Genomic DNA, 15,612 nt, shown 5'->3' on the forward strand with positions numbered 1-15,612 from the left:
GACGTCTTGCTCACCTTGCAGGAGAGGTCGTGGGCATGAGATATAAGAGCCTAGAGCTGGGGCGCCTGGGTGGCTCAGTCGGTTAAGCGTCCGACTTCGGCTCAAGTCATGATCTCGCGGTCCGTGAGTTCGAGCCCGACGTCGGGCTCTGTGCTGACAGCTCAGAGCCTGGAGCCTGTTTCAGATTCTGGGTCTCCTTCTCTCTCTGACCCTCCCCCATTCATGCTCTGTCTCTCTCTGTCTCAAAATAAATAAACATTAAAAAAAAATAAAAAAAAAAAAGAGCCTAGAGCTGGAACTGGGGCCACCTGGTTGTTAGGTGGATTTGCTGTGTGACCTCCTGTGAATCACTGCCTTCTCTGGGCCTCCCATTTCTCATCTGAAAGGAAAGGATGGAGCAGCTCACCCAGGTGATACTGACATTCTTCTGTGGCCTTGGCCTCCTGTGATTCATGGGCCTATGTGTCACCTGAAGACACGCAGGTGGCAGGATGTGACGTGACCACACCTGGGTGTGATGTGCAGTGTACCCCCCCCCCCAACATGAGGAAGGGACACTACTCACTGGGCCACCTGCTGAGCCCCCTGTTCTGGCTGTGAGGATGAACTCAGCACAGAGCATCATCGCTCAGGCTCTGAGCTCTGGCTCATTCCCCCTCTGCCTCCTTTCTGTCTCTTTGTGTCTCAGTCTGTGTGGCTCCTACCTTTTCCTTCCATCTGTCTTTTCTCTCTGCCTCCCTCTCTCCTGGCCAGCATTCTGGCTTCTCTCTGTTATGCTAGGTATGCATTTCCCTGTTTATTTTCCTCTCCCTCACAATCACCTGTCTCCAACGCTCTCTTCAAGACCCTTAGGCTCCCTGGGATCCTCTCTCCCCAGCTGAGAAGACTTCTTGGAACAGGAGACGTGGGGAATCCCCATGGAATCCAGCTCCAAAAAGGGTGTTTGGGGCCCTGGAAAGAGCCTGTATTCCCTGGGCCCCTCCCAGAGCAGGAATCTGGGGCCCAGGTTGGGTGCCAGCCCCACCCACGGTATAATTAGGGAGAGGGAAAGGGAGGGAGTGAACCCCTGGGGGGAGGGTGGGGAAATTTCCGGGCTCTTCGGGGTTAAAAGGGAAGGCCAGGCCAGGGGTCCCTGGGCAGAGGATTCGGCGGCCCACTCGCGGCGGCAGGGCAGAGGCACTTCTGAGTCTCCTCCCTCCTCCTCACCAGCCCTCCTCCCTACTAGCGACTCCCAGGTGAGGTGGGATGCCCTACCCTGGTAGGGGCGGGTTGTGAGAGCATGGGTGGGGACCTTCGGGTCGCGGGCACGAGCCCTGTTTGAGCCTCAATTGCCCTATCAATCGGGCGCGCCTCTGAGCCTCGGACCCTCGCGCCACCTGTGAAGGAGGGCGAAACCCAAATGCTGTTTGGCCGGCAGTCCGGGGAAGCCGGGGTCCTGAGATGGCTCCCCCTTCGGGCACAGGGAGGTCTGGAGGGCCCCACGGGTGGCGTCATTAGGGTAATGGTGCCCATCCCTGGTATTCTGGCCCGAGTCGCCCGTCCCCCTGTCCCTGAAGTCGTCGGCGGCAGGTTTAGCGGGTCTTCGCGGGCTGGGTTGGCCCAGGACGGGCGGATGGGCGCCGTGGGGTGCAGGTCTCTGACGGGGCATCCGTTTTAATCCGCCCTCGCCCCCTAGCCTCGGTCCCGGCCATGAGATCTCCGCACCTCCACCCCTCCACCGCCTCTGGCCCCCGGGCCCGGGCAATGCTGCTGCTGCCGCTGCTCGTGACGCAACTCTGGGGTGAGGCGGGGGACAGGGCTTGGCGGGAGGTGCCAGGGACCAGGGGAGATGGCAGAGTGTGCTCTCATCACCAACCCCCGCGCAACTCTGCTCCTCCGGGGACCCCAGGCCCCACCTGTTGATCCAGTGCTGGCCCGCCCCTAAGTCAGCCGGGTCCCCCCCGAGCTCCGCTCTGGGGGATTGCGCCCCCTGCACTGCGCCTGGATCCCTACTCCTCCCTTCTCTCGGCTTCCTTCCCGGCCCCTGACTAACCCCGTGCCCTCTCTCAGTCCCTCTCGGTCCCCGCTCCTTCTAACTCCGCCCAATTATCTCCCAAGTCTTGCCTCACAGCTTTTGGCCCTCGGCCCTCTCACCGTTCTGCGGCGCTATTCCGGCCCGCCCTCCTCTATCCCCGCCCCCTGGTGGCCGGGTCGGGTTCTGTTCCTCCTCTGCTTCGAGCGCTGCATTCTGTCCCCGTCCCTCCAGACCCTCCCTGTTCGCTCTCCCCAACTCCACTCCGCTCTGTCCCCGCCTCCTTCTCCTTTCCCGCGGTCCTTCTCCGCCACTTCCATTCGGTTCCTGCAGGACCCCCAATTTCCAATCCTCTCCCCCAGCTTCCCTGGTTCTGGCTGCGGGCCCCGCAGGCCCGTCGCACGGCCCAGCTGTGGCCCCAAGCCCAGCTCCTGCCCTGTCTCCACCCCTTTTCTTTCTCCAGCCGCGGAGGCGGTGCTGCTCCCCAGAAACGACACCGACTTAGACCTTGTGGCCTCCGGCGCCCCGTGCGCACGCGGTTCGCAGCCCTGGCAGGTCTCCCTCTTCGATGGCCTCAAGTTCCACTGCGCGGGCGTCCTGGTGGACAAGAGTTGGGTGCTCACAGCCGCGCACTGCGGGAACAAGTAGGGGGAGTTCCTCAGGGCAGCCACGGAGGGGCGGTGGAGGCAGGCCCCGGGGAGGCGGTGGGAAGAGCTGGGGCACTTGAGGGTATGGACCTCTCCCAGCTCCTTGCGGGAGTCAGTTCTGGAGGGCTTCCTGCAGGAGGTGAGGCAGGGTTGGGCTGTGGCCTCCAGGGGGCGCTGTAGATCCTTCTCAGGGCTTTCGGGCTCGTCCGCTGCCCTTTGTCTAGTAGACTCCTTGGGCTCCCCTGAAGGGTGGATAGTTGCATGCAACAGACCCAAGTCCGGGGGTCCGGTGTGGTTAGGACTTTAGAACTAAAGACATTGTTCACCTCACGAGTCCCCATTGAGGAAGGACAGGAGTGGTAGGCTTACCCAGGTAGACCCCCAGTCCTCAATTCCTGCAGAACCCCAGCTCCCTTCTCCCTCCCACCTCCTCCTCCCTCAGACCCAGGAGTCCCAGCCCCCAGTTTCTCTCCCTCAGGCCCAGGAGTCTGGGCTCCCACCATGGGGCCAGTCCCCTCCTTCCCACCGACTCAGAGTCTTGTCCCCGTCCCTACAAAGGCTTTACCTTCACATGGCTCTTCCCTCCCCAGGCCTCTGTGGGCTCGCGTTGGGGACGACCACCTGCTGCTTATCCAGGGCGAGCAGCTCCGCAGGACCACCCGCCCCATCGTCCACCCCAAGTACCAGCATGGCTTGGGCCCCATTCTGCCGCGGCGGACAGACGAACATGACCTCATGCTGCTGAAGCTGGTCAGGCCGGCTGTGCTGGGGCCTCGCGTCCAGACCTTGCGCCTGCCCTACCGCTGTGCCCAGCCGGGAGACCAGTGCCAGGTGGCTGGCTGGGGCACCACGGCCACCCGAAGAGGCAAGAGCTGGGCACCCTGAAGCCTGTATCTTGGGGAAGAGGAACTGAAGGCCAGGACTCCTGGGTCTGAGGGGGGAGGGGGTTGGGGGGGTGGGACCCTGGGTCTGGGGAAGGAGGGGCTGGAGGTCTGGGGTCTGGGATGGGAACCGTCTGGGTATCTGGACTCCTGAGTCCTGGAGGACTGGAGGTCTGGCCACAGTATCACCTCCTATTTTCTCTTGTCAGTGAAGTACAACAAGGGCCTGAGTTGCTCCAGGGTCACTGTCCTGAGCCCTAAAGAATGCGAGGTCTTCTACCCTGGTGTGGTCACCAACAACATGATGTGTGCAGGACTGGACCAGGGTCAGGACCCCTGCCAGGTAGGAACTGGCCAGGGAGGGTCTCACTCATGGGAGCTAGGATAGGGTTATGGGAAATCGGAACGCCCCATCCTTGTCCCCAACCCTATACCCCGTGTCCAACATGAGCCCATCCCTACCCCAACCTCGATCCCCACCCCACGTCCGACTCTACCTCCTTGGGTCCATCTGCTGGCGCCCGGCCCTACCGACTTCTGACCCCGTCCTCAACAGCATTGCCATCCGCAAGCCTAGACCCCCACCCCATCCCTCTCTGTCGGCCCATGTCTACCTCCCCCCACCTCATCACAAACTACAGTCCCAGCTCTACCCCATCTCCACTCTCGCTCCCCCCCCCATCCAATGTCCACAACCCCTAGTCCGGCCCCATCCCAACCCCAGCTCATACTTAACCCACCTCATCTTTTTTTTTTTTAATGTTTTATTTATTTTTGAGAGAGAGCATGGGGGAGGGGCGGGGGGGGGCGGGACAGAGGTTCCAAAGTGGGCTCTGCACTGACAGTGCGGACCCCGATGCAGGGCTCGAACTCATGAACCATGAGATCGCGACCTGAGCCAGTCAGACAGTCAACCAACTGAGCCACCCAAGCGCCCCACCAACCTTGTCTTTATCCAAACACAACTCCAACCCTACCCAACCCCCGGATCCCCAAGTGGCAGCCTTTGAATTGGTGCATTTATTTGATCTCTCCTCCCCCCACCCCCAGAGTGACTCTGGTGGCCCTCTGGTCTGTGACGAGACCCTGCAGGGCATCCTTTCATGGGGCATTTACCCCTGCGGCTCTGCTCAGCATCCAGCTGTCTACACTCAAATCTGCAAGTACACCTCTTGGATAGAGAAAACCCTTCGCTCCAACTGACCCCCAGGCCCGGAGCCTCTACCAGCTGCCTCTTCTCCCTTCCTGGGCAGTTGCGGGGGCTCGGCTCCTCCCCTGCCCCGCTGGAACCTCCGCTGCCCATCCACACCTGCTGATGTCTCTCCTCCTCCCTTAACCACCCCACCCCACCCCCCGCCCACTGCTGCTCTCTGCCCGCTTTGGAGCCAAACTGCCAAAAGCGATGGCAAAGTTTTTTTTTTTTTTTTTTTAATTTAAGAGAAACAAGGAAGCTGGTGGTCACCCCATCTCTGAGAGGGGTTGTCACTCACCAAACCAGGCTTCCTCTACCACTCCCTGCTGTGTGACCTCAAGCAAGCTAAGCACCCTCTCTGGGCCTCTATTTCCTCACCTGGAAAATGAGGACAATGAAGTGCCTACCTCATATTCCCACTGTGAGGAGACTATGATATAACATGAGTGTGTAGGTTGCTATGGTAATTATCAGTAAAGCATTAACACAGTGGGTGGTGAGCCCTGACTAAATGTTACCTGTTGTCATGACCTGCCAACAGGTCCTGGTGAGAACATATGTCGCTCTGTGTCCCGGGGAGAAGAGCACAGGAGTAGCCCCCAGTCCAAAGCTCCCCCTCGCCATCCCCAGCCCTCAGGGTTGATGGGAGAATCACATTCCCCACCCTCCTCTCAAGTTCCACGAAGCACCCCTTAACCACTTCCTCCCTCCCTCCCATTGTTTGCCACATCTGGGTCCACCTGACACCAGTCCCTCCTGTGCCAGCAGGAGCTGGGCCACCTCTGAGTCATCTGGTACCTTCTCTGCCTTCCTGGGGCCACGGGAACCCAAGGGACCTTACCCTGGACCCATCCCAGCCTCTAAGACCAGAGGAACTCTCCCCACCTCAGTTGCTAAGTTGACATAAAGAAGCCCTCTGAGATTTAGGGGAAAGTTCTTGGTTAGATCCGTCTCCACAAGCTCCAGTCCCAGCTCCACTCTGTATCTCCATTCTCACCCTCCGATCCGACACCCACAGCCCCCAGTCTGCCTCCATGCCCAACCCACTCCAAACGGGCTTTGAAATTTCACCCCGAAACTTTGGAAGGAGAAGAGTTCTTTTCCTCTCCCTGAAAGTATCTCCATGTAAATATTTCTCTGCTGGAGGGTATTACACACAGAATCCAGGCAGAGGTGTCTCCACTTAGCCTGGACTCTGGAGATATTAATTACATCAGCTGAACATCTGCACGGCAGAACTTTCCCAGCCAGGTTGTTCTTGTTTGCCCTTTCAAACACCAATTTATTGAGCACCTACTATATGGCAAGCCTGATGCTGGGCACTGGGAACATAGTGGCGACGCCAACCACACGGTCCTTGCGCTCACAGAGCCCACAGAAGCCTGGCTCACAGTTTCCAGCCCTGAGCCTCTCCAGCTTCCTTCCTCCACCCCCATTAGCACACCCAGGAAACGCCAATCAGGCATATCAGCGGAGTTTGTCATGCAAGAATCAGAAACAAAGTAGGTGGGAACTTGAAAACTTGATTCACTGAAAAAATTTTTCTTAATGTCTATTTATTTTTGAGAGATGGAGAGACAGACAGAGTGTGAGCGGGGGAGGGGCAGAGAGAGGAGGAGACACAGAATCCGAAGCAGGCTCCGGGCTCCGAGCTGTCAGCACAGAGCCTGACGCGGGGCCTGAACTCAAGATCTGTGAGATCATGACCTGAGCTGAAGTCGGACACCCAACCGACTGAGCCTCCCAGGCGCTCCTCGATTCATTTTTAAAGGCAAATCACCCATTCCTGTAATCATCACAGTTACAAGTGTTTATTGAGCTGTGTCCTACTCCAGGTCCTGGAGATGAATCAGCCTGAGCTCTCCCTCAAGGAGCTGCTAGTCAGGTCAGGGAGACAGGCAAGACTTCCATTCTTGTCATTCAGGTTTCTGCTTACTCAGGTTTCTACTTAAAGGTCACCTCTTCAAAGAAGACTTCCAGGATTGCCCTGGCTATAGGGGTCTCCTGCCCTTACCTGGACAACAATCCATTGCTTGGTTTATTATTTATTTATTTATTTATTTATTTATTTATTTATTTATTTTTGCAACACTTGTTAGAGCTGAAACGACCTCATTTATTTGTTTACTGCTTAATGATCTGTCTGTCCCCTGTCTCCCTCAACTCAGTCCTTGAAAGCAGGGACTCGGATTTATTCGCTGTGATGTTCTTAAGCACCCAGCACAGTGCCTGGCACACAGAAACCACTCCATACATTGTTGAATGAATGACAAAAACTGACCAGCACTGCAACAGAAGGAGGCACAGGGTGCCCTGAGGAGAGGCCAAGGACTCTTTCTGAGGAGACAGGGAGGTCTTCTCAGATCAGGGGACATTTGCATGGGGTTTAAAAGGATAAGTAGGAATGTACCAGGTAGAGAAGGAAATGCATTTCTGTCACTTTGTGACCTTGAGAAAATTGCTTGAATGCTCTCTCTACTTCAATTTTCCCCTCTGTGGAATAGAGATAGGATAGACTCCTATGAGAGTTAAATGAGATAATATACATGAAATGCTTACCTGCCAGGACAGTCAATGAAGGGAGCTGTCAAGATGTTATCAATAGCAGTTAGAATGGCACCTAGCACAGAGTGGCTATTCAGTTTCTGGTCTCAAAGATGGACCTCCCGGGGCACCTGGGTGGCTCAGTCGGTTAAGTGTCCGACTTCAGCTCAGGTCACGATCTCGCGGTCCATGAGTTTGAGCTCCGCGTCGGGCTCTGGGCTGACAGCTCAGAGCCTGGAGCCTGTTTTGGATTCTGTGTCTCCCTCTCTCTCTGCCCCTCCCCCGTTCATGCTCTGTCTCTCTCTGTCTCAAAAATAAATAAACGTTAAAAAAAATTTAAAAAAAGATGGACCTCCCTTTCTGGAGACAGAGTAAGACACCCAACAACCACGAGTGACATGTATTGTAATGGAGGCAGCATGGGACTCTACGGGAGATGGATAAACATGTTATATTTGTTGAATGCTTACCATGTGCCCAGCACTGTTGTAAGACTTCAGATGGGTTAATTTGCTCAGTCACCCCGCGACCTGAATTGTTATTACTTCTTAATAGATGGGCCAGCTGAAAGAGGTCCAGTGACTTGCCCAAGGTCACATACCTAATAATGGCCAGCATTGAGATTTGGACCCTGGCGGTCCACTTCCAGAGTCCATGCTCTAAAAAAAATTTTTTTAATGTTTATTTATTTTTGAGAGAGAGAGAGAGAGAGAGACATATATAGTGTGAGTGGGGGAGGGGCAGAGAGAGGGAGCCAGAATCTGAAGCAGGCTCCAGGCTCTGAGCTGTCAGCACAAAGCCCAATGCGGGGCTCGAGCCCTTGCACCATGAGATCATGACCTGAGCTCAAGTCGGATATTTAACCAACTGAGCCACCCAGGCACCCCTGAGTCCATGCTCTAAAGCATTGTATCAAGTACACATTCAAGAGGAGCCCAGCCCCAGAGTGATAATCAGGCTTACAGCAACAGAAAGTGGAGGAGTCTGTGAGTGCCCAGGGGAGGAAAAGATGTACTCTTCCTTGAGAAATCACAGAAGACTTCCTGGAGGAGGGGGCATTTAGGCTGAGTCTTGAAGGATGAGTAGGAGTTTACCAGGAAAAGAATATAGAGAAAGACATTCACTCCTTTAATTAACGTCTCCTGAGGCCTCCCAAGAAGAGCGCAGCCCTGAAAGGGTGATGCTGGGGACACACAGATGAGTCACATCTGGGCTTGGCCCTGCAGGGGCTGTCCACCTGATGAGGAGGAGGGATGGGGATCGAGGCAGGTAGGATGGGCGGATGGGAAGGGCAATGGAGGGGAAGAGATTAAAAAAAAAAAACGGGCAATGTTCTCAGGACTTGGCCAAGATCTGGTGGTATTAAGAGAAAAGGAAAGCACTTAAGTTCAGGTATGTTGGGCATGTGGGTCCTTGGTGGGTAGCGATATGAAGGGGATGGGGTAGTTTATGACAGGAGTGGGTTAATCCAGTTGGGACCATATTTCCTCAACCTTCTAGGAGAGAGCTTTGTTCTTGCGGGAAGGGGCCTGGATGCTCAGGGTAGGGCATGCACATGTGTGTGGCTCCTTGTGGTCTCTGCTTTGCTCAGTCTGTATCTTCCTTTCTCTCCTCTCACCCCTGATCCTTCTATCTCTGTCCTTCTCTCTAATTCTTTCTCTCTCTTTCCCTGCCTTGCCCCATCCTGCCTGCCTCCTTCCTACCGAGTCTCTGTTCTTTCTCCCAGCCTCAGCCTGCTTTCTGGAAGGGCGTCCTCCTGCCCAGGACACTGGTCACAGCTCACCACAAGCTTCATTCAAGATAAGTTTGCTTCCACCTCAGGACCCAGCCTTAGGAATCATCTTCCTATCCCTCTTCCTCCTCCAGATCACAGGATATCCTGAATCCAGGTCCCACATCCCCAGATCATGGGAATGAGGGTTCCCCTCTCTGGAGATCCCAGGGCCCCTCCCTCATTCCACCAAGCCCTGCGGGGGGGCGGGGGTCTCCCGCATCACCTCCATTCCCAAGGCCCCCAGTCAAGGCTCCAGGGCTTCCCCCTCCTCCTGGGACATTTCTCAACCCAGATTAATCACAGGGGCGGCCCCAGAGAGGAGGAAGGAGATGGCATGGCTTACCTTAAAGAAGCACCCAGCGCCCCAACGCATGCTCAAGACCCAGGCACCCAGAGGTCATGAGGCTGGGACTCGTCTGTGCTCTGCTTTCTCTCCTGACAGGTGAGGCTCCTGCTGTCCATCCTGCTGCCTGTGCCCACGGCCCCCTGAGAGACCCCTCAACCCCTCCCCCGCTCTCCACCCCCCCCCCCCACGCTTGCCCTTCCCCTTCCTGCTAGGTATCTCCCAGGTCTCCCCCAGCCCTCCCACCGTGATTGTCATTTACCCCTCTGCCTCCACCCCACCCCAGGGCACGGCGGGGCAGATACCCGAGCAATCGGGGCTGAGGAATGCCGCCCCAACTCGCAGCCCTGGCAGGCCGGGCTCTTCTTCCTCACCCGCCTCTTCTGTGGGGCTTCCCTCATCAGTGACCGCTGGCTGCTCACAGCTGCCCACTGCCGCAAGCGGTGAGTGACCCGGGCACCAATATGGGGGGGGGGGGAGGAGGAGGGGGAGGGGGGAGAGGATAAGGAAAGGGTGGGGGTGGGGTCAAGGGGCCTTCGGAGGGAGGGAGGGAGCTGTGGGCAGGAAGGATTTAGCCTCCATTTCTTTTCCCAAATGCTCAACTGTTAGAATTGACTCTCCAAATTCTAGAGTCCCAAGTAATCTAATTATTGGAGTCTAAAATTTGAAACTCTTAGAAGCCTAGGCTCTGACCCAGAAAAATCCAGAGTCTTGAGCTCCTGAAATCTCAGATCCATGAAATTCAGTGAATTCTAGAATCAGAGATTCAGAGAGTGGTAGAAACTTAGGAGTCCGGCTCTACCCCCAGAGGATATAATCACTCCAGCCACACTGGTAAGTTTACATTTTCTAGTACATGTATTACAAGAGTGAAAAAGAAATGATTAACATTAATGTTAATAATAGATTTGCTTTGAAACACTCAAAATATTATTTCAATTTGCAATCCACTTTTAAATGTTTATGAATGACTGTTTACTCTTTTTTTTTTTTAATACTACGCCTTTGAAGTCAGATGTACGTTTTACACATACAGCACCTCTCAGTTCAGATGAGCCACATTTCAAGTGCTCAATAGTTGTATAGGATAGCACAACTCTAGAATCTTAGGTTCAGTTTCTAGGTAGGTTCATTGAATATAGAAGTTCATGGTCCTAGAATATTGTATTCAGAGTATACTAGAATACTAAGACTTGCAGAATCCTAGAATCTTGCATCAATAGAATTCTAGAAACTTCTATTCATGAATGTCTAGAATCTGGTGAATTAAACATCCCAGAATGCTATCATTCCAGATTCTTAAAATCCCCCAGGTTTTAGGGGCGCCTGAGTGGCTTAGCCGGTTAAGCGTCCGGCTTCGGCTCAGGTCATGATCTCACGGTCCGTGAGTTCGAGCCCCGCGTCGGGCTCTGTGCTGACCGCTCAGAGCCTGGAACCCGTTTCAGATTCTGTGTCTCCCTCTCTCTCTGCCCCTCCCCCGTTCATGCTCTGTCTCTCTCTGTCTCAAAAATAAACATTAAAAAAAAATATCCCCCAGGTTTTAATTCAGAGAATTCTAGAGCCTCAAACTATTTGAACCCTAGCTTCCTGAATTTCAAAAACCACTGATTTATAGAATTCTAGAGTGATGAAATTCATCTTATAGTCCCAGGATACTAGAATTCTAGGCTCTTTCAGTTCCTGATTTCACTCAGGTAATTTAACACCCCCCTCAGACTTTTTGATCCAGAGAAATCTAGAATGTTAGAACATTGAATTCATAACATTCTAGAACACAGAATTCTAGAATTGTGAATTCCTAACATGTTAGAAATCTTAGAATTCTAGAATTTAGATTCTGGGCATTCTAATGCCCAGAGTATGAGAATCTAAATGATTCAGTAATCTTTTCTATATTATCTCTGGAAAGGAGTCATTCACCTTGTTCCAATATTCTTCCCTCCAGGAATGAAGCACATGGTGTTGGTATAGAATGTTGTGTGGGAATTTCCCATCAGTCATTGCTCCACGATAGGGTCTCTTTCAGCTCAAGTCTGTGCTTCAGGCTAGGAGAACAATGCTCAGATTTCAGTCCCAAAGACCAAGGAGAGAAGCAGAGATATGGAGGTAGAAAAGATTTAGGCATGAGGATGAGTTGGGGGGGATTGATTTCCCAGATATGGAACCAAGGCAACAAGGTGACAGAGAGTCAAAGATAGAAATAACACCTCATACTCCTTAAATCCTGAATTCTCAATCAGAAGCCTGTTCCCTAAGAAACAGAGGTCAGAGGCTGAGAAATGGACATATATACTCCCAGATAGTCCCCAGCTGTCCTGGGACGTGGACTGGGCTTGCAGTGAGAGAGCTTGAGGGTAGGCCTCAGGAAGACACAAATTGAGGGTAAGGGATATGGCTACAGGAAAACCCTGAGTTCATGGATGACCCCTAACTTGGGGATTTTCCATTTCCCATCCCCTTCCATGCATACACACACACACCAACACACACACAGAGCCACTCCCCGCAAAAGCCACCAGACCTGTGGGGGCAGGAGGTGGGGCTGTTGTTGTATGGTAGGTGGAGCCTCCATGTGCCTACACACTTCCAGGGGACCCAGGTCACCTTTAAGGCTCCAGGTGGGGCAGGAAGGAAGGCAACTCACTTGGTACGGGACTTGGGAGGGGTGTGAGTTTTGGGGGGAGAGCTACAAAGGTAGAGGCAGATGAAAGGATGGAGTGAGGAGCTGGGGCCCAGAGAGGGTGTATGCCTTGCCTAAAATCACACAGCACTCTGGGTCGTACAGAAATGATGGGGGCCCAGGGACAGTGTGTGGCTTGTGTGGACACCCAGCTTGACCTCTGAGGCCTGTCCCAACAGGTATCTGTGGGTCCGCCTTGGGGAGCACCACCTCTGGAGATGGGAGGGTCCAGAGCAACTGTTCCGGGTCACAGACTTCTTCCCCCACCCTGGGTTCAACAAGGACCTCAGAGCCCATGACCATAATGATGACATCATGCTGATCCGTCTGCCCAGGAAGGCACATCTGGGCCCTGCTGTGCAGCCCCTCAACCTCAGCCAGACCTGCGTCTCCCCAGGCACCCAGTGCCTCATCTCAGGCTGGGGAGCCGTGTCCAGTCCTAAGGGTACAGTGTTGCTCACAACTCAATCCCTTGTGTCTCACGCTGACGGTCTGAATTCCCTCTGTTTCTCTGTCTCTGCCTTTTCATCTGATAGATAGGGAAAAATTTTAAGATGCTATAAATTGAAGGTGCATCATTATTTTACAACCACTAAGAACAGGGGGGAAAAAAGGTCCCATTAATCCTTGTATGACACCATTTGCTGGAAGACCCTTCCTGGATGTTGGAGATGTTTAAATGTGAAAATACATGCATCTTGGAATGGAAATGAGGTGTACAGAGTGACTCTCTCAGAGTCACCGATCAGCAACCCATTAGCCATATTTAACCTCCTCGCATCAGTTTTCAGAGTGCCTTGAAAAAACAGTCTGAATTTGTTGCTGCCAACAACTAAAGCCTGGGAGATTTTACACAAAAGCCAAATTTCTGCGTTTGCTGGAAAAATTCAAAGAACTGGCAACGTTGGTGCCACATTCCCCAAATAGCGGCCATTGGGCAGAATCGGTGGAGGCTGCCCGCTTCAGACCGGATGTGGGTTCTCTGGTTCACTACAGTGCCCCCCAGTGGCTGCTGTGGCTGCACAGTCCCCTCCACCCACTTCTATTTGCTTGTCAAGCCCAGCAATGCTATCAATACCCCTCCACCCACTTCTGTTTGCCTGTCAATATCCGTATACATGGGTATATGTGTATCTATATCTGTATCTATATTATACATGCTGTGTCTCCCTGTGTGTATCTAGTATCTTTTAAGTCTTTATCTCTGTCTCTGCCAATGACCATAAATATCTCCTCCCTTTATCTCACTGTCCTTGGCATTTCTGGGCCTCTTTCCCTCTCTTTCTTCATTGCTTCCTGAGAATCTCTTTCCCCTTAAGAGGTCTATCTCCTGGTATGGTCTCTGCTTTTCTGTGTATCATGTATCTCTTCTTGGTTCTTGACTCTCTGACTCTGTTTCTCTGGCTCTCTCCCTCTCCTCAAACATCTGTTTCTCTTTCACGCTATGATTTCTTTCTGTCACTGTGTCTTGTTTCTATCTTTGACAGTCTTATGCTGTGGTTCTATGGGTCCTCCTTAGGGAAGGGTCTGGATGGAGGGGCATCTGAGTGTGATGAGCACAACTGCTGATCCTCTATGGGTTGACCTCTTTTGCCAACAGTGCAGTACCCACTCACGCTACAGTGTGCTAACATCAGCATCCTGGAGCACAAACTCTGCCATCGGGCATATCCGGGCCACATCTCTGACAGTATGCTCTGTGCCGGCCTTTGGGAGGGGGGCCGGGGTTCCTGCCAGGTGAGTCCCACTCTGGGGAGGCGGGGAATGGGTATCTTGCCAGATTCCTGGGCCCTAGGGAATTAGGGAGTTGGGCCCCAGACTTCCTGGGTGAAAGCAAGTGGGGATCTGGGACACTTGGGTCCTGGGAGAAGATGGGGCCAAGACCAAGATTTCTGGATTTAAAGGGGACTGTGGGCCCAGAGTCCAGGATCTAAAGAAAGAGGAGACTAGTCTTAAAGAACAGACTTTAAGTCCTGAGGGAAGAGGGGACTAGGATCCCAGAAGGCTGGGTGCAGGGTTGAGGTGAGGGGTATGAGCTTTTACTCCTGGGTCTGAGGGAGGAGGGACTGGCCGCCTGGACGCCAAGGTGTCAGGAGAGGAGGGCTTCCTGGGAGAAAGGTAATATCATGAATACACCCGCTTAACAGTTTCATTGCTCTTCTGCCGCGCACAGGGTGACTCTGGAGGCCCTTTGGTTTGTGAAGGGACCCTGGCAGGTGTGGTGTCTGGGGGTGCCGAGCCCTGCTCCAGACCCCGTGGCCCCGCGGTGTACACCAGCGTATGCCACTACGTGGACTGGATCCGAAAGACCATGGAGGACAACTGAGCTCTCGCGCCTCAGGACCAAGAGAGAAGGGTGGGCGCAGGGGAGCCGGGAATTGCCGGACTCTGGCCTCGGCAGCGCGGAGACGCACTTTGCATATTCAGGCTCCGCCCCCTGTTGGCCGACAGCGTCGAAAAGGACAGGGAGACACCTCCGCCCTGTGGCCCCGCCTTCTATGATGTCACCGAGAGCTGGCACCGCCCCCATGGAACAGCTTCGCCTAGGGCTCCGCTGGGGAAGCTCCTCCACCAGATAGCTCCTCCCCTCGGAGCTTTGCCCAATGAGGCTTCCCCCTCTGGACCCCACCCCTTGTAACCCCGCCTCCTCCGTGAGAGATCCCACCCCGTGACGTCAGGGGCGCGGCAGCTTCCCCCACTAGGGACTGAGGCGCTGTCGGGCTCCGCCCCTCGTGGCCCCGCCCCTGGGCGTTTGAATCCTGGCGGGGTCCCAGCCTGAGAACCAATGGAAGATTTTACAATAAACGCACGTAGCCGCGCCTTCCGTCCGCCTGCTCCGTGGGATGAAGGAAGGGCAACGGGTGGGCGGCGGTGGGCAGACAGGGAACGGCCACCGTACAGCAATTCCCCCTAAGCCCCTAGCAGGTCCTGCCTAAAGTCTGTCTCCATCAGCCCTATTGCAGCAAGGCCGCTGGGTTCTGCTTGGGCTGGTCCCGTCTCCCCCAGGGGAAGGGGAAACCAGGTCACGGTGCCTCCCAAACCTGCCTTCCCACATCCCGGATCTCTCAGGGGGCAGGGGGCGGGGCCAGATCCGCCCTCAGAAGTCGAGACCAAGAGGACTCACCTTCCTTCCATTCCGAGGCAGTGACAGCAGCCCCCTGCTCCCACAACAACCCAGGCTCCAAGTCACTCCTTCTAAAAAGACTGAAGAATTCAGCCCCCAACCCCCTGCTCCCTCAGACCAAAAATTCACGCCTATATTATTCCCCCTCCCCTCTCAGACCCAAAAGTTTGGGTCCCCAGCTCCCCCCAACCGTCAGACCCAGGAGTCCAGAACGCCAGTCCCTCCTCCCTCAGACCCAGAGTCCAGAATCCCAGCCCCCACTTCCAGACCCAGAGTCCGGGCCTCAAGACCCCTCCTTCCTCAGACCCAGGAGTTCAGACGCCCAGCTCCTACCTCCCCTGAACCCAGAGTCCAAGTCCCCGGCCTACCCGCCCCCCCCCCCACCCTCGGAGCCAGTAGTCCGCGTCCCCAGCCCT

General features: G+C 54.5%; 2 protein-coding genes across 2 annotated transcripts; both read left to right on the forward strand.

Moving 5' to 3' along the window:
* The first annotated feature begins 1,126 nt into the window (after window positions 1–1,126).
* On the forward strand, window positions 1,127–5,223 carry KLK10 (kallikrein related peptidase 10). The gene is made up of 6 exons (XM_043598394.1): window positions 1,127–1,235; window positions 1,676–1,780; window positions 2,475–2,655; window positions 3,249–3,523; window positions 3,749–3,882; window positions 4,590–5,223. The coding sequence occupies exons 2-6, from the start codon at window positions 1,690–1,692 to the stop codon at window positions 4,740–4,742; spliced, it is 834 nt and encodes a 277-aa protein (XP_043454329.1). The 5' UTR covers window positions 1,127–1,235; window positions 1,676–1,689; the 3' UTR covers window positions 4,743–5,223.
* A 4,138-nt stretch (window positions 5,224–9,361) lies between these two features.
* KLK9 (kallikrein related peptidase 9) lies at window positions 9,362–14,892 on the forward strand. Its single transcript, XM_043598395.1, has 5 exons — window positions 9,362–9,491; window positions 9,679–9,835; window positions 12,252–12,517; window positions 13,673–13,809; window positions 14,246–14,892. Exons 1-5 carry the CDS (start codon window positions 9,449–9,451, stop codon window positions 14,396–14,398), a joined length of 756 nt encoding a protein of 251 aa, XP_043454330.1. The 5' UTR covers window positions 9,362–9,448; the 3' UTR covers window positions 14,399–14,892.
* The last annotated feature ends 720 nt before the right edge of the window (window positions 14,893–15,612 follow it).

Source organism: Prionailurus bengalensis, chromosome E2, assembly GCF_016509475.1.
Source record: "Prionailurus bengalensis isolate Pbe53 chromosome E2, Fcat_Pben_1.1_paternal_pri, whole genome shotgun sequence".
NCBI lineage: Eukaryota > Metazoa > Chordata > Mammalia > Carnivora > Felidae > Prionailurus > Prionailurus bengalensis.